Source organism: Colossoma macropomum, unplaced genomic scaffold, assembly GCF_904425465.1.
Source record: "Colossoma macropomum unplaced genomic scaffold, Colossoma_macropomum, whole genome shotgun sequence".
Classification (NCBI taxonomy): domain Eukaryota; kingdom Metazoa; phylum Chordata; class Actinopteri; order Characiformes; family Serrasalmidae; genus Colossoma; species Colossoma macropomum.
The window spans coordinates 18688494-18707920 of NW_023494804.1; the positions used below are offsets into that span (position 1 = coordinate 18688494).

Here is a 19427-nt window from a genome sequence, read left to right on the forward strand (position 1 = left end):
TACAGCAGAGAGAGAGAGAGAGAAACAGAGAGAGAGAGAGAGAGGAAAAACACAGTGAGAAAGAGAAAAGGCAAAAAGGTGAAAGAGAAGAGAGCACGCAAGAAAGAAATTAAAAGAGAGAGCATGACACACAGAATAAGAGAGACAGAAGGAGAAAGAGAGAGAGAGAAAGAGAGAGAGAGAAAGAGAGAGCACCTTGAACTGAAACTGAAAACTGAAAAGAGAAAGGAGCGAGAGACAGGGTCAAAAGGTGAAAGAGAGAAGAGAGCGTGTGTAAGAGAAATTGAAAGAAAAAGAGTGAGAGAGAGAGAGATAGAGAGAGAAAGAAAAAGAGAGAGGGTGAGAGAGAGAGAGAGAGAGAGAGAGAGAGAGAGAGAGAGAGAGAGAGTGGGCGAGCGCCACTAGGGTCCAGCTGATTAATTCGGGTCAGTGAGGCTGACAGCGTGCTGCTGGTTGAGGACCCTCCACACTGAGGCTTTGTTTACTCAGCCGCTCTCTTGGCGGCAGTGCGGCGCAGGAGAGCGGAGAGAGAGGCTCCTCACTCTGCACTCGTTTGCTGTGAGCGTTCACGCTCACTCAGAGGGTCTTGTGAAGTCGATGGTAAAGGTGTTGGGCTATTTAGTTGGAGAGCTGAAAGCAAATGGATAGTTATGAAACAGGACGCCAAATCGTACAGTAATAGTACAGTCAAAGTACAGTAATAGTACAGTCACAGCACAGTAACAGTACAGTCACAGTACAGTCACAGCACAGTAACAGTACAGCCACAGTACAGTAACAGTACTGTAATAATACAGTCATAGTACAGTAATAGTACAGTCACAGTACTGTAATCAGTCCAACAGTAACAGTCACAGTACAGTAACAGTACAGTACAGTACAGTTCCAGCACAGTAACAGTACAGCCACAGTACAGTAACAGTACTGTAATAATACAGTCATAGTACAGTAATAGTACAGTCACAGTACTGTAATCATACAGTCACAGTACAGTAACAGTCACAGTACAGTAATAGTACAGTCACAGTACAGTCACAGCACAGTAACAGTACAGCCACAGTACAGTAACAGTACTGTAATAATACAGTCATAGTACAGTAATAGTACAGTCACAGTACAAAAACAGTACAGTCACAGCACAGGGTTGGGGATAGTGGGGGTGGGTGGCTTAAGTGAGCGGCTGTGGTTAGTTCAACACATTGTTACAACTCAGACTTGCAATGAAAATAAGTCAATATTCCCCCTATATACACTTTATACACTGATTCATCAAAAACATACTATAGATGTCATTTATATTTTATTTTATTTTTCTGATATTTCCTCTTATTCTGGTCTAAAATAAATCTGTCAATGTTTGACAAAGCCTCTTTGCACTAATCATATTTATTATGACAAAAATATTCATCTGTATTTATTTTGAAAAGCTTGTCTGGTTCAAACATCAAATAACTGCATTAAATTAATTATGTTTGTATCCATTTACCAGACTCAAAGGAGAATTTTTCAAAATTTCTGCATAACAAAATGATTAACATTTAAACAAAGTGTGAAATGCTCCGTTCTAGAGAGACTTATTCAGTCTGAATTATTCACAGTGGTGGTAATAGGAACCAGACGTTCACCTCTAAAACCTCCCTCTGAGAAAGTTTTTACACAAAAGGGTTGCGAATATGTTGCCTTATGTCTAAACTGTTGTTTAACGTAAGTTTTGAGGTAAGAATTTGGTCTTTTTAAAATACAGACATGGTGGAGGGGTATATGCAGGATGTTGTGAGACAAGATAGACCCCAAAGAAAACTTATATTTTCAGGTTTTCCACTATGTTGCCAATATTAACATTCCAAATAAAAACTCAGAAGACATGTATAGGTTCACTGGTGGTTTTGAACTATAAATAAAATGGCTATATTTGTGTTGTAGACATGGTGACCCCTATCAAAACTGCTGTAAAGTCAGCTAGCTTCTCTAGAATGAACCATTTCACACCACTCTGAATGACTTTTTTACATCTCAACCACTGCGTTATGTAAAAAAAATTGAAAAATGGGTGGAATAAGCATATAGCATAAGTACATACCTCAGGATATAGTTAGTTATGTGATGAGTTACATTTACATTTGATTTATATTCTGTATATACAGGATTGAGCCTGATCAGTCTGTTTGTTCTGAAGTCAAACAACAGCAAAAACACAGCAAAAAATATCTCCTCTACTACTTACAGACACAACTGTGGTGTGGATTGACAGTACCTGCATTTTCCACATGGTTTCTCTGCTTGTTTCAATGAGCTGTGAGAGATAGATAATTAAACAACATGCAAAAAAGAGGCATTCCAGGGTGTCTATGCCGTTGAGGACCTAGCAGGGTTAAAGCTCAGAGGAAATTGGGGGGTAATTGCATTGGCAGGCAGACTCTTCTCAACTCAGAGAAGGTGGGCCGCTGTTCTGGGTCAAATGAAATCCCTCTGACAGTGAGAATGATTGGCGAGTGACAAGGTGACTGTGACCATTTCTGGCAGTCGGGATCAGCCCAGAGTGAGAAAGGACGTCTTACACCCACACACTCAGAGACTGATGTCACTCTGCTTCACTGATGGAGGCTGTGAGGGAAGGAAAGACCAAAATTCTTAATCAACGACCCTCCTGCATTGTAAAAAAACAGAAAACGGAAAAACTGTGTATTTCGGTTGTTCATATGTAAACAAGGCCCCAGAGGTCAGAGTGGTTTGGTGTGAAATGTTCCGTTCTATAGAAACAAACTGAGTCACAACTGTTCACTGTGATAGGAACCAGACGTCTAAAGAGTTTAATGCTTACATATTAGCATAAAAGCTCTCCACAGAACATTATTGCACAAAATGGTTATGAATACACTGCCTGATGTCTGAGACAGTGTTTTATGATAGTTCGGTACACTATTTTACATTATTCTGAAAACCTTATTGCTGGAAGGGTACATGCAGGGTGTTATGAGGCAAAATAGTCTCCAAAGAAAACTTAATTTTTTCAGATCTACCACTATTTTATCATCATCATCATCATCATCATCATCATCATCATCTTCATCTTCATTCCATATAAAACTCAGAAGACTGTAGGTTCTGGTGGTTTTGGATAATAAATAAAATGTCTATATTTGTGTTGTAGTCATGGCGACCCCTGCTTCCTATCACCACCACTGTAAAGAAATCTGAGTCTGTGAGTTTCTCTATAATGATTTATTTCACATTAAATCACTCAGAATGGGTTTATTAGTGATTTGCAATGCTTTGCAATGCGCAACACTATCGTTACCTGATTTGCATTCTTCTTCTTTTTTCTTTTACTCTACTTCTGCTCGACCGAAAGACACCATTTCGCATATATTATCTCAGGGCAGGCCCCCAAGCATGAATTCAATGTTGTTCTGACCCGCACTCATCTGTTTGTCATTTTTTCTCAGCCCTAATCTTTATTTATTATGACAGCCACCAAACTGCAAGTAGTAACTCAGGGCAGATCCCTAAGCTCTAATCCACAGGCAAACTGACCCCTATGTGTTGTTTTTTCATCCCTCCTTCCTCTCACAGATTCCTGTTCATTTTCAACAACACATAGCTACCTCTTGCCAACTCCCTAAAACCACTCAGTAAACCAGTAAAAACAGCTAGCAACACCTTAGCAACTGTGCAGTCACTCTGCATTTTCTTCAGGAAATGCAGTATTCTAGTATATGAATGAAACATATATGTGATACACTGTGTGATATTAATGTTTAATCTGTTTCCAGACAAATATATAACTATGCAGATGAGAAATCAGAATTTATATTACAGTGAATTCATCCTGGTGTTTACAATAATTCATTAAAGATTAGAACAAGTAAGGTAAATCATTTAAACTCATTAATATCGGATAAAAATGGCAGCAGTTTCAGCCTCTAGTATGTCCTACTTCTGATTATTCACAGCAGTGTGTGCATTCTATCGGTTTTAGTGAGTCAGATCAATTGGTTCAGCTTATGAATAACAGTCTGGCTCTTCATTCAGTAGCTTTGTCTATTTTGAATTAATCAAAACTAGCTGTGTTAGTGCTGTTGTTTATTATTCAATTAAACATTTATAATACTTGTAATAATATAATAATATAATGAACAAAAATTGTGTTATGTTTGTTATTTAAAAAAAACAAACATCTAATAAGTCAGATGTTGATAAGTGGTTTCACAGGATGAGCTTTGAGAGGCAGAAATCACAAGGCAGACGAGCAAAATGCAGGCAAATCCCACCACCAGTCATCAATACACAAAGGCAGGTAGAAGTCAAAAATCAGAAGAACTAATAAGGCACACTTGGAAACACAGCTAAGAATTATATGAAAACCCCCCAGAACAAAACCACACCCAAAGAGTACAACACATCAAGCAACAGGTGTTGTGGATAGTAAAACTGTGTAACCATTTGTTTTGTTCTAATTTACTGGAAAAAAAAACAGCTCCTTAATGCAAGATGAATCCCAACGTTCACCTAAAACATTGGCTCAAAGCCCTGACTCGTGTGCCACCGACGCATCACTAACTCTCAGAGAAACTGATGGATTTTGTTGCATAGAATGACCAAGAACCACTTAGATTGACAGGAAGGGGCTGTTTGACTGACATGCAGTCAAACGTGCCCGCTGCTCGCCAGCTTTCTGGACCAATCTGACCACCATGGAGCTTCCTGCTGTAGAGCACAGCAGACCTCACCTGCATGAACTGACCCTCCTGATGATGCTGCTGCATTATTTAAATCATAGACGTTGCTTTTCCTGCTTTTCCCTTGTTCCGTATCTTATACTGATGGTCAAACCTCATTCTTTGCTGTTATTGTTTGCTATCTGATGTCGACCAGAGGAGGATGGGTTCCTCTTTTGAGGCTTGGTTCCTCTCAAGGTTTCCTTCTCCTGCTCTTAGAGAGTTTTCCTGCCAATGTGGCCATTGGCGGTGCTCATGGGGGCTGTTGTAAAAAGCGCTATATAAATAAACTTTGACTTGACTTGAAAATATTATATTATAACATTATTGTACTTATTTCTGGGCGTTTTTTACTTGTTTTAAGCCATTTTATCTAATTAAAGTGTCTTATTTCATGGGGAGACCATTTTAGTTGTTTAAAGTATTATTGCATGAAATAAGTACAATCATCTACCAATGAAATAAGACAACTTGACTAGATAAAATTACTTAAAACAAGCAGCAACGTGTGGAAATGGGTTGAATCACCTTGCAATATTCTTACATTCACATTCTCATAATCAAAAATAATATTTTTGATATTAATATTAAGGATTAAAGATGTGTTCACCTGCTACAACATCAGTTTTTGCAGTGTAGCAAGTTATCTAGCAAAGCTTCAATAAGCTTCAATATTTTAAATAAATAAATACACCAATCAGGCATAACATTATGACCACCTCCTTGTTTCTGCGCTCACTGTCCATTTTATCAGCTCCACTTACTCTATAGGTGCAGCTGGATGGAGCTCCATCACTCCAGAGAACACAGTTCCACTGCCCCACAGCCCAGTGCTGGGGGGGCTTTATACACCTCTAACCCACGCTTGGCATAGGGCTTGGTGACCTTACGCTCCATGACTACTCCAGAGCTCCAGCAAAGTAGCTGAATTCACTCATTAGAAGCACTATCTGCATATTTGACATGACTGTGCTACCACAAGATGTATGTTTTAAGGTTGAATGACATTTGTTATTTGTTATCCTGTGTACACCAATGACGAAGGCTAAATTGTTTTTTTATCAGTGTATTATACAGCGGATTAAATCATAAGGCGCCTAAAATCCTCTGTTTCATATCCAAATTGTAGCACATTCACAATTTTGCTAGTGCTGGGATTATGAGGAGAGAGGCAGAATGAGGAACGCTTGTTCCCCTGTATGGGTGTTTTGTGGGAGGCTAATTGGAATGCTGATTAAGCTGACATTAATGAGGTCAGCCAGTTCTGGCATGAAGAGCATAAAAAAATATAACCATCCATTACATAAGTAGCTCTGAATTGATTTTACAGCCCAAGCGGCTGCAGTTAAATGTGCTCTGAGGACGTGGACAGGAATAACGGTGACAGGCCGGAAACATGCTGTTTTTTATTTATTACATTTGACTGCGGTGACGTTTGAAGGTATACATAATGAATGCCAGTTAGTAGGGGTGTAAAAATGCATTGTAAATAATTGATCTAAAGGTGGTGATTCCACTCTATTGATTTTGGAAAATTGACTTGATAATTGAGTTACTTCCGGTTCTAATTGCCAAGGTAAAATACACACACGCCCACATTCTGTATTAATACGCCAAATCAGTAAAGAACATTGTGCTGTGCTCACATGAATCACAGAGTAGTGATAGATGAAGTAAGAACCCAGTTTAGTTGAAACATAAGTGGCTGACAACTTCTAAACAACTAGAACTAGGTACATCAACTTGGCAGATGGCTGCCAGACTGAACTGCCCCTCCATTAGAATTCAGTGTGAGGCTTTGTTAACTGAATGATTCACTGAAAACTGCAAGGTAAAAAGTAAAGAATATCTTATGTGTGTATATGGAATTGTGCACATGTGGTTAAATCCTAAATGGCTCTTAATTAGATACTGTTTGGGTGCAGGAGCCATTATTTTAAGTGCACTATATAAGGAGTCGAGAGGATGTGCGACACAGTGGAACTTAGCATTATTTTTACACTCACCAAATTACCACTGCAAAGTTAATGCTAATTCACACTGTACTGTACATTTTTCCCCTAATAGGCCTGACTTTCAAATGGCTCTCGACTCCTTACATAGTGCACTATGTATCACTTAAAATAATGGCTTCTGCACCAAAATATACCAGTGCATATATGCAAAAAAGTCCCATTTAGGAATTTTGGTTGCTTGAAACTTACATGAAACTAAAATTTACTTGGGCTGCATAATGGCAAGTGTCATGCAACTCACTTTCACTGAATTAATGGACATAGAAAATAAAACAGAGGATGTTCACCAGATGGTTGAAAAGGAAATCATCTTGATTGACTTAATGCAAGGTTGGTAGCCATCCTGAGCCACGATAACTGACACATAGGGTTTCTCAAAGCTATCGTTTTTGCAAACAGCTAATTAGCCAGCTAATGCTACCAGCTAATTCAACAGCAGCTTGTACCGCCGTTCATTCTTCTAGGCTGCTGTCATCATCTACGTAGCTAAGTTATTAATTTTTTTTTCTCACTTGATAACCCCTAATTTCACAGAAAGATGTGTCAAGTTGTTAACTTGCATGCAACTTACAACATGCAACTAGCAGCATGAACGTGTCACTGTGTAAAGTCAGCCACAAGGCAGGGGTTTCTGTATTAAATGCCACTAAGTGATGACATTTTCATTATTATATGATAATTGAAATGATGAACAGAAATGTCTGTGAGCAGGAGGACATTGGGCCTTGTTCACTAATATCTCAGTAAGTTTCTTCTTAAACTTCTTCTTGTGAAGGTCCTAAGAAAAAGTCTACATCAGATTCATGATGTGTTCTTAAACCGCAGAACTGTTCACACCTTTGTGCTCTTGAATGTGTGTAGATTCTGTTCTTACCTAAGAACTTATTCCACATAAAACATTGATAAATGTCAGAATCTTTGTGAAAACTGCGAAAGTGAGTTTTATGGTTGGTGAATGAGGCCCATTGTGTATTGGCAATATTAGTTCACTCTAAATGAGTTTCTTTGTGAAAGAATTGTTTATTATGATTATAATTAATAATAACTGAAAGGTATTCATGTTGTCGGCATTTAAGAAATGCAATAAGTCACTTGAGGTGAGTGTGTGATTTTATAACAGTTAAGAGTGTTTTACTTCACTTTTCTTTAATAAGTACTTTAATAATCAAATATATTTTGGAAGAAAAAACACTGCAGGTGAGATGTTTAGTGGAGGTATCTTTCAAAATGTAACCTCTTATAAAGTATATATACAACTTATTTGGCTTCATTGCTTCATAAAGCAGCTCAGCCTGTATGGACTCCTGCTATGAAATTGCGAGATGTAAACTGAGCAGCGGCTGAAGCAGCTGTGCCGCTGCAACACTCAGAGCCACGCAGGGGAGATTATTTCTATATTTAAATCTCGCAAATGGAAGAGGGTTAATGGAGTGACTATAAAAATTTGATTATGGAAATACAAGTTCAGATGAGGGTCGAAGACAGCAGACCAAACTGCTCTACAGCGCAGTCAAATCTACAGACAAAATGACTGTATTATCCTGTTAGTACATACTGGCTGCATCTCAGTGTGGGCAGAAGAGGAAAGACAGTAGTTGAAATGTTGAAATGATAGTTTATGGTCTCCTCTCTTACACAGTTTACGCAACTGACAGAGAAAAGAGCTTTGATTTAGTTCATCTCCACATTAATGAAATACATCACATCAACACAATCACTGTCTTTCTGTTTACTTACTTTTGACAATAATTGTTTGGAGGCAATAAAGTTTATTCATGTGCAAGCACTGTATCGCTGAATCAAGAATGGGTTAATACTTACATTTTTTTGATATAAAAGAGATGAAAGTATTATAGGTAGACATTGTAAAAGTTTCAAAATGCAGTCCATATATGGAAACTAAGCTGTAAAAACAGGCCATTTTTAAATTACTATTTCTGTGATGTCATGAAAGCCAACACATTTACATATATGCACCTGTTCGGACTACAGCAGTTCAGCTCCACCCAGTCATATTGAGTGTTTCTGCTCTGTGAGCTTATTGAATGAGGTGCAACACAGGGCAGCCAATCAGAGCAAGGCTTATATACATATCAGTCAGTAACAAAAAACAGCCTATTTAATTCTAGGGGATAAAGAGAGGTTGGAAAACAGTTGTGTAAAGATGAACTATGAGCATTGTTAGTACATAAAACCACATCAGGGCCCTTTAATTTGATTTGGGTAAACCTTTATATAAGAATGATGAGGCTGCGGTTTAGACTGCTTTATACAGTGCAGACATTAAGTAACTGCACAGCTGACAGTTTTTGTTGTTGTGGCTCTGAACTGGACTTGAAATAAAACAGTAATTAAAGTCTCATTGTAAAAATTATACATTCTAAGCGATACAGGTCAAGCTTCTTGTCCAAAAAGAAATAGAAGTAATTAACTATTATTTGCGAAGTAAATTGGGAAAGTAACTTAATTTGTGCAGTCTTGAGGAGCCTGCCTCTGAACAGAGGCTCACTTGTGGTTTTGTTTCTGCTAATTAGCTTGTATTTCTTAGTCTACAGTTCATTTCACAGGACTGTTTTTTTCTAATGTTATTCTTATGGCACTCTTGAGCACCTCGGCGTCTTGTGTTCTCTCAAATCACTGTCTCAGGTATATTTGCTTGTCATTGAAATCCATTAACCCACCCCCCATAAACATTTTCAACAATAATAAAGAGAAAACATAGATAACATTTCAATATCAAAACAAATTACATGTTACAATGACAATAGACAACATAGACTCTCTGACGATATGTATTTAGTGTCTAATGTGTATGTTTTTATATACTTTTTATTTACTTCTGTATTTAAGGACTACAATGTTGGGTACACACCTAAGATTTTCACTCACCTTCACAACTGTGTCAATGTGATGTAACAATAAACATGATTTGATTTGACTGTCATGGGGCCTCGAACGGCCTCGGACGGCCACAGGCCCAAAGAGGCTCAAATACAAGATTTACAAGATCAAATATGAGATTTTGCTGTTGCTGTTCAAAAGGGATGTTTTAGATGGTGTGATGGTTGTAGATTCTACCCTTCAAAGCATGTAGTACTACTACTACTATCACGATTCAAGTTTATCTTTAGACATACAGATCTTGCACAGGTACAAACTGTCACAATCTAGACACAACAGTATATCACACATTAACACGGCTAATCATTGGGTCTCATTCACCAACTGTTTTTAAGAAGAAATTTCTTCTAAAATCCACTTACGCAGTTTTCACGAACATTCTGGCATTCACCAGTGTTTTCTTGTTTGGGATTTGTTCTTAGGTAAGAACAGAATCTACGCACACTCAAGAGCACTGAGGGGCGAACAATTCAGTGCTTTAAGAACATGTCATGAATCTGACATAGACTTTTTCTTAGGACCTTTCTCAAGAACTATCCATCCATCCATCATCTAAACCGCTTATCCCTCTGGGTCGCGGTGGGGTGCTGGAGCCTATCCCAGCTGTCATTGGGCGGAAGGCAGGATACGCCAGTCCATCGCAGGGCAGACAGACAGACATACACATTCACACACTCACTCACACCTAGGGGCAATTCAGCATGTCCAATCAGCCTAACTGCATGTCTTTGGACTGTGGGAGGAAACCGGAGTACCCGGAGGAAACCCACGCAGACACGGGGAGAACAGGCAAACTCCACACAGAAATGACCCTGGTCACCCAGCCGGGAATCGAACCCAGGCCATTCTTGCTGTGAGGCGACAGCGCTACCCACTGCGCCACCGTGCTGCCCTCTCAAGAACTAATTTAAGAAAAAACATAGGAAGATGTGTGTGGGCGAATGAGGCCCAATTTTCTTTTCTAAACAAAGAAGAAACTAATTTGCATTTTGCAAGGTGCATGTTAACACTCTTGTATTGATTTATTTATTTAGCTAATTAGTTAGTGTCAGTGCTGGGCACAGCTTTTTAACAATGCAGGAGTTGAAGTGCATATGATTGTTTTATGTGAGGAAACAACAGTAAAAATTTATAATTATGTTTTCATCAAAAAAACTTGAAAACTATGAAAATTTTGGTAACACTTTACTTGAAGGGTGTCTACATAACACATTTACAACATCTTACATTTACACCTCATAACATTTTAATGAATGTTTAAATCAACATTTATAAAGTGTACATGTTTTACATGACATTAATATGGACTACAATGTCATTTTATTTTCAGTAAACACCTCATTTTTAGCCATCCCTTTGGCCATTAAGTGCTTTGACATTTTTCACCTATAGTTTCATCTAATTCTTTTTTTGATTTTTCTTAAACATTTGTTGATTTCCGTGTCAGTTATTATATGGACAGTAAATTACTCATAAATATGCTATGAACAATCATTTGACTGAATCTTAGTATGGTGGTGGGAATTTTACAGGACCATAATACTCATCCATTCTCTGTAGATGCTAAATAGCCAGATTAATATAAGTAGACTACTTTGCATTGCAGTTTAAAGATTCACAGAACATGCATTTCAGTCTGGTTAGGTTCCATCACTTTTGAGGTAAAACAGAATTTATTAATACTTGGGATAACAGTGCAACATTTAGCCTCAAAGAGTGGCAATTAAATGGGGTAACCAACGCACAACTGTGCCTTCTTCAGTACCATAAGCGAGGAGGAACATCACTAACAAGGCTAGCATTTAACTCCAAGGGAGTTAAACTTAGTATAAATAACATTTTCCTCAACAATGTTTTGTTGATTTTACCCTTTGGCACAATAAAAATGTTAAAGAACATATAAAGTAAAAGGCGGAAAGAACAAAAATGCAAAATATAAATGCTTAAGAAGAAACAAAGAATTACAAAGAAGTTGAAAGCGTCAAAGCACTTAATGACCAAAGGGGTAAAGCCAGGTCATTATTATTTTGGCTGCCCTGAGATGAGGCATTTCACTGAAAATAATATAGTTTATCGAAATAGAAAAGGAGGACTTTTATTTTGAAAAAAAAATCTTTCAGTGAAATGACATAGTATTTCATATTAGTATCATGTATCATGTATGCTTTATGAATTTATGTTGATTTAAATAGTTATGAATTATTATTATTAAGTGTTTATGTAAGATATTACAAATGTGTTATGTAGACACCCTTCAAGTAAGTGTTACCAAACTTTTAATTAGGAATAAAAAAAGAGCAGATGTTCCCGCCTGAAGTGTTTATACTACAGAGCTGAAGTCTTGGACTGGTCACTCATGTTTCACATACACGCTACACTGATGTGTCATGTCTAGTGTGGATTCTATTCAGTTTCTAATGAGATTCACAAGATATCAGATTTAACTTCTGTTTATTTATAGCGATATTATGGTCAGCTACCTACTACTGACCTTTATTACAGTCTTATTATATTTTACTGCTGACTGACCCCAACGTGTCTGTTGTTTGTTCTCTTTCTGGCTCTTCTCTGGTCAGCCGGTCAATGATGAGATGTGTGAGGTGTGTGAGGTATGGACGGCGGATGATCTGTTCCCGTGCCGGACGTGTACGAGGGTGTTTCACGATGGCTGCTTGCGAGAGATTGGATACCTGCGGGCAGACGCTTTGCAGGAGATGCGGGAGTCAGCACACACAACTACAGGCTGGAGCTGCTACTACTGCGTGAGTCTACACACATAAACTCTTAGCTCACTTTATCAGAAACCCCTCTCTTAGCTCCACCTTGCTGGTGTACAGTTAGAGACCATCTATAGATGCACAGTTTGTGCTAACCATTTTCCCTCACAGAGCCACTCTTTGTTCTGGACATTTTTGGGTGGTGGACCACTCTCAACCTGTCAGTGACCATGCTGGAGGGCAGAGGGAGCTGGTAAATGAACTCTAATGTAGTAACTGATTACATGGCTTTTCTTGAGTTGACAAGGGTTCAAACTGACCAACTCCTGGTGTAGTAATGATTAGGTCTTTGTACCACTCAGGAACACATGAAGCACAAAGCATAATACGCAATAGGCAATATTTGTTCTTTCAGCTTTGCTTAATGGTGTGGTCTCATGTTGTGCAACTGTCTAATAAGTCATCCCAACATCAGAAGATTGTGAGTTTGAGTTCCAGCAATGCCACAGGTGTCTATATCCAGAAGCCCAGGAGGAAAAAAAAAGCCAGACGAAACTGTGTGATGGAAGGATTGTCAGCTAGTGGGGAAACTGGGTGAAAAATGTGAATTCTATTTTGTTTATCTAACTGAGATACAAGCCTAGAAACTGTAGCTTTGAGATTTTTTACTCAACTGAGACATTTGAGTTATGTGAACTCTTGTATCCTCAAGCTGAGTCAACTCAAGAAAAGCCATGTAATCAGCTACTATATCATTTTCAGTAGAGCTGCCCCCTCATTTTTACAGTGCAGCAAAAAATGAGCTGCACTCTGTAAGTCTGTGGCCTGCAGTAACTGCAAACCTACTCACTGTAAATAAAACTGGCTTGTATAGAATTTGTCAATTTATATCATTCATTAAATAGAAATTTACGCAGAAGCATCAACAACTAAACATAATGTTAGATTCTGTGTGTCCACTCTTAACCTTTACTACAGCTTCCATTCTTTTTACGAGACTCACTTTCAGTTTTTCAAAGGAATCTGCAGCCACACCTCCAAAGTTCAGTTTCAGAAGTTGGTTGCACTTTTGGTAATCCCAAATTTAGTGATGTTGAGGGTGGACAATCCATTGGTCTGATAAGAGATGTGCAGATCGATTCTGAAATGGTGATTCTTCTGAGCCTGATGTTTCTTTTTGACGGTCGATCCTCATATGACCTTATCAAAACTAGGTGTTTTCTTTATATAAACTGAATCTACATCAGTCTTAAACAGACAGAGAAAAAGTTAAAAAAAAGGAAAATCAAAGAGCAAATTAATGTGAAGGATAGGAACTATTTTCTGCTCCGAACTCTCCCTCTACTTCTCACCCACACACACACAAGCACAGACAGCCCCATGAGACACAGTGAATGCTCTTTAATTGCACATCATTTGGAGTTACAGTCGTATGCAAACGTTTGTGCGCCCTGGGCAAATTTCATGTTTTGTTGGTTTTGAAAATAAGTTCCTCTACAGAGAAGTTAACTTCTGTTAATGCACAATTACTGTTTATTTGCTGCATTGAACATATTGGGGGAAAGAAAAAATGGTCATGCAAAAGTTTTGGCACATTTTACATTTTATGTTTTTACAGTATGTTAAATTCAGCAATTTAACTGTGCACTAAAATGTCTTTTTTACATTCCTTACTTATTATCTTATTTTCACTAAGAAAATCAACAAAATGTACTTTGATTGGGGTGTTAAATTTTGCTGTATATATGTTAAATGTGATGCAACCAGACGAATCAGACGCTTGTGGTAAAAATCAAAAAGAGAGGCCTTTTTTTGTCAAGGGCTCAAGCGAAACTTGTAGTCGTGAAACAGGCAGAGGTCAAATACGAAAAAATCCAAAGACAGAAAAGAAAAATCATTACAACCAGGCAACCAATTCAAAGGGGCAGAGACAAGCAGACAGAGTCGAAAAATTCCAGGCAGACAAAACAGTAACAAGAAGGCAATCGGAAAAACGCTCAGTAGCTCTCACTCGAAGAAGCAATACCTCGCAAAGTAACTAGTCTAAAAGCCAGGGATTTATACTCAGTCTAACTAGACACATGACAGAACAGGTGTGCAAGATTAGTACTCAGGAGAAGGTGATCGATGATCGCTGAGAAGAGTCATCGGTCATGTAATCCCCAAGAGGGTTCTGGGAAATGGAGTTCATGAGCATCTCAGAGCCGGAGGGATGTGTGACATTAAAATTGGCTGTTTTTCTCTAAACAGACAATTTATGTGGCAGTTTATTTTTTAGCAATGCAAAGACTTTCAAATATAATTTTAACATCCACTGTTCTTCTGGTTTTCACTGTAGAAAGCAAATAGAATTCCCTCTTTTGAAAGTATTGGTATTGGCACTGGGATATTTGCCTTGAAAATAAGAAAAGAGAATTAGTGGTATTTCCAATCCTGTCTCCTTTTCTCAGTGAGGCTTTTTGACAGCTACATATCCTTTCAGACCCATAGCGCTGAGTTGTCTTCTCACAGTGGAAGGATGGACAGAAACACCTGTGGATTTTTCCAGATCTGAATCAGCTTGATTTTCTCCTCTCTCTCAAAGATGAAAGCGTAATATACTGTTTACTTTTTTGCACGGTAATTAGGAGTAGAGGTCTGCACTCTCAGAGGATTCCCCCTGTACCTGCAGGACCCACCACAATATCTTGCGACACAGGACTAATTTTCAGTGCTGGGCATGGGAGTGGGTGGGTAACAAGCCCCCTGCAGGCAGGAGAGGGACGAGGGACGAGGATGAGAAATCCTGCAAATTAATAAACAGCCTAAATAAAGTAGAATGATCATCAAATCATATATATATATATATATATATAAACAGTATAAAATGAAAACAGTAAACCATTAAAAATGAATTAAGTCATTCTAAAGAGTTGCGAAGCAGCCGATCATGAACAATATGCAAATTCTTGTAGCTTACAGAAATGGCAGAGCCTTCATTCCGACAGCCACAGCTGCCAAAACACCAAAAATAACCACTCTGTGGTTTAATTCCTGCTTTGTCTTTACTGGATGTAAGTGGCATAGGATGAAGTTATAGGATGAAGAGCCTGATGACCATGACTGCTGTGTTATTTCCGCAGAGAATAGTGTATTTGTGAATAGACTATATCAAATATTGGATGTCAGTTTGCATTGATGGAACTGCACAGGTGGGAGCAAGCCAAAACATTTTGGTTATGAGCTGGAGCAGGACAAATCACTCTGATTTTCTGTGGGAGTGGGATGAAATCTTTTGGGAGTGGGCGGGAGCAGGACTAAAAAAGAGTCCTGCTGTAGTTATGTGTCCCAGTTGGTTGTTAGGAACACTAATTTTGGAAACTTCTATTTTTAACTTGTTTTCTTTTGACTTTCTCAATCCTTGTGCACATGGGTTATCTTATATTAAATTATCTTAATATTTAATGGAAATGAAATAAATAAAGGTGAAGAGTGGTTTCTGACTTTTGCACAATACTGTGTGCACTAATAGATAACCCTGACTGATCTGAGCCCTCATCTCAACCTTGGGAAATGTGTGATACTGTGGCATCAGCAAAAAAATAAACAGCGGGAAAAATAGCGCTTTAAGTAAATGCTCTTTTATTGAACATAGCAGTAGGTGAGAATCTTAATCACTGCTGAAATGGATAAGACAGCAGGCAGGTCACTTCACCCGTACACTTTCACCTGACTGTAGGCACTGCACTAACTAGCCCACAGACCAACATAATAGCACACAAACATGTACACACTTTTCACTAACAACATTTGTGGATATATGAGCCAGTAGCTGGATGCTACAATACCCGAAAATGAGTTGGTATCAGTTTGACTATTCTCAGAGCAAACCAGCCATTTCAATCCATTGTCTCCGTGTTTATTCCATACACAACATAGAGTGTATCTAACCACCTTTTACCCTTAAGGTCATTTTGCATTTACTTAGGTCAGGCTCAACTCATTTACATCAAGATTCCCCCTGGTGCTGCGCTTGGGAAAGGTTAAGGGAAAAAAGAGCATGTAGTGGATCATTGTGTCATGTTGGAGGGTTTGTACTCGTCTGATGGAGTGGTCTCTGTGGCTGCTGGAGGTTTGTAAGCTGTATGTGCGGAGAGCGGCTGTCAGACTCTGCCAGCGTCTTTCAGACTGAAGCACACGGCTTATCACAGCCTTGCAGGCCGCTCAGGCTTAAACTGTTCTGCGGGCTTGTGGAGAGTGTGAGGCGTTGTTTTATGTGTGAGAGTCTGAAGACTGGGAATTGGCTTTATTCTATACATACACAGACCAATGCATGCATCCAAACACAAAAATGCATGCACACATTCATGCTTATGCTTTACAAGCATGCTTTGTTACAACATCATGGGTCTGCTTTCTTTGGAAGAGTATGAAGTGTTTTAGCGAGCAAAAATCAGATCAGAATCAGAATTGGTCTCCATTACTGGTCTTCACAACTGCCTCTATAGATGCATGCACACCAATTCATGCACACAATTCCTGCATCTATGCGCATGCATAGAACAGCCAAAAGAGGCCATTAATAGAGCCATGTGGCGGAGACTGTGGTGTTGTCTGTGAACTGGTCTGGTTCCAAAAGTTCATGCACACTTACACTTGTATGCAAATACAAGAAAATGCACACATGTGCAGTTCTACCACATTCAGGCTTTTCAAGAACACTCCCACATTCATGCTGTTCTAGAATGTTCTCCGCATTCACACTGTACTAGAACTGTGTCTCCCTTTTACTCTGATATAGAATGTTTTCCTATCATCCCCTTAGTTCTAGAATGTTCCCCTCACATTCACTCTGTTCCAGAGCCCATTCACTCTGTTCTAAAATGTTCTCCTCTCATTCACACTGTTCTAGAATCATCTCTCATAGAATGTTCTACTCTCACTCACACTGTTCTAGGGTTCTTTCACTCTGTTCTAGAATGTTTTCCTCTCATTCACACTGTTCTAGAGTTCATTCACTCTGTTCTAGAATTGTCCCTCCCATTCACACTGTTCTAGAGTTCATTCACTCTGTTCTAGAATTGTCCCTCCCATTCACACTGTTCTAGGGTTCATTCACTCTGTTCTTGAATCGTCTCTCTCATTCACTCTGTTGTAAAGTCCATTCACACTGTTATAGAATGTTCTACCCTCATTCACACTTTCTTAGAGTCCATTCACTCTGTTCTAGAATGTTCTCCATATTAACGCTGTACTAAAACTGTTTTTCCAGTTTACTCTGATATAGATTGTTCTCCTACCATTCACTCTGTTCTAGCTATTATTCTCTCTTTTCTAGAATTGTCTCTCCCATTCACGCTGTTCTCAAGTTCATTCACACTGTAGTAGAGTCTGTTCACTCTGTTCTAGAATGTTCGCCTCTCATTCACACTGTTCTAGAGTTCATTTACTCTGTTCTAGAATTGTCTGTCCCATTCCCACTGTCCTTGAATTCGTTCACTGTTCTAGAATTGTCTCTCCCTTTCACACTGTTCTAGAGATCATTCGCACTGTTCTAGAATTGTCTCTATCATTCACTCTGTTCTATAGTCCATTCAGACTGTTCTAGAATGTTCTACCCTCACTCACACTGTTCTAGAGTTCATTCACACTGTTCTAGAATGTTCTCCATATTCACACCATACCACAACTGTTTTTCATATTTAATCTGATATAGAATTGTCTCTCCCATTTACTCTGTTCTAGTGTCTGTTCACTCTGTTCTAGAATGTTCTCCTCTCATTCACACTGTAGTAGGGTCTATTCACTTTGCTCTAGAATGTTTTCTTCTCATTCACATTGTTCTAGAGTCCATTCACTCTGTTCTAGAATCGTCTCTCGGATTCAGTGCTGTATGTATCATAACAACACACACACGCCTACACACCCACCCACACTTCTCCTCTTCCACAGTTTTCAGGGCAGTTTCTCACCCACCAGCCTGCTGCTCCACATGTTGGACTACAAACAGCTATTAGCAGCTGTGATGCGGCCTCGTTCCACAGTTTGTGATTGTTATTGCCGATGCGTCTCACACGTGTTTCCTCAGAGGACTCATTTCACAGCTCATCTGTCTGCTTTTCTCACTCCATATTCCCCACTGCCTAATCCCCTGCGTCTGCGTCTGTGTTGGCCTCCTGCTAGATCTGAGTTCAAGTACTTCTCTCAGTCATCAGTGGACATGATTTGTTGCATGTTGTTCTGTGTAGTCGCTCTTATTAGGCAAGTTTCAGCACAGATCGAACTGAACTGAAGGATAATCAGTAACGACAGCAGCATCTCGCAGGTTCCAGCAAAAGGACAGTCATTGAAAATCAGTTAGAAAAGACGCTTAGCCAAGTTGTCACATTGATTTTTAGACAGTCCTTGTCATCCCAGCCAACTCTTTCCAGTCATGAATGATGTAACTGCCACTATCATCAGCCGAGGTGCTTTTAATGCACTTTTAACCGTGACACAGCTTCCTAAAGTCTTATCCGCGATGCACCTCATCTTACACCTATTAGACATTTTGCTGATATCAGACATGCTTTTCTAGGCATTTATGCATCAGCAGGTACCACCCTCAATCTGGAGCACAGCAAGCAGAAATGCCTTAGGCTCTTAAAGGAAAAGGAAAATGTGGTGAAAATCTCATTTGCATCATTTTTCTCTTACTCCACTCACATTAGCCACAGTGCAAAACTATAGAAGCAATATATATATAATAAAAAGAGAAATGTTAGATATATTGATTACATTTAGGACACAGTGTTCTTGCAGTGTTCTTATGAAAGCATGCCATAAAAATTACATTTATATTTATTATTCAATATCATTGATATTCAACATGTCTTGGCTTATTTAAATTTCAGCTAATGGGAATTTTGTCTAAAGGTGAATTAGACATTTAAAAAGGATGGTTGTTCAAGGGTTCTTTAATAAAGAAAATGGTTCTATATAGAACCATGAACACTCAAAGAACCCTTTGCATGATTAAGAGATCTTTCTGCCATGGAAAAGCTCTTCAGATTGCTAGAGAATGTGCTGTAGATGGTTCTATATGGAACCTCTTTTGA

General features: G+C 38.8%; 1 protein-coding gene across 2 annotated transcripts in view; it reads left to right on the top strand.

The window, feature by feature from the left end:
- The window catches only part of phf24 (PHD finger protein 24), a 77068-nt gene that overhangs the window by 36018 nt on the left and 21623 nt on the right, over positions 1-19427 (top strand). For both annotated transcript variants that reach the window (XM_036595765.1, XM_036595766.1), the window contains exon 3: positions 12211-12396. In XM_036595765.1, coding sequence (XP_036451658.1) covers positions 12211-12396 — 186 coding nt within the window. The remainder of the gene's footprint in view (positions 1-12210; positions 12397-19427) is intronic.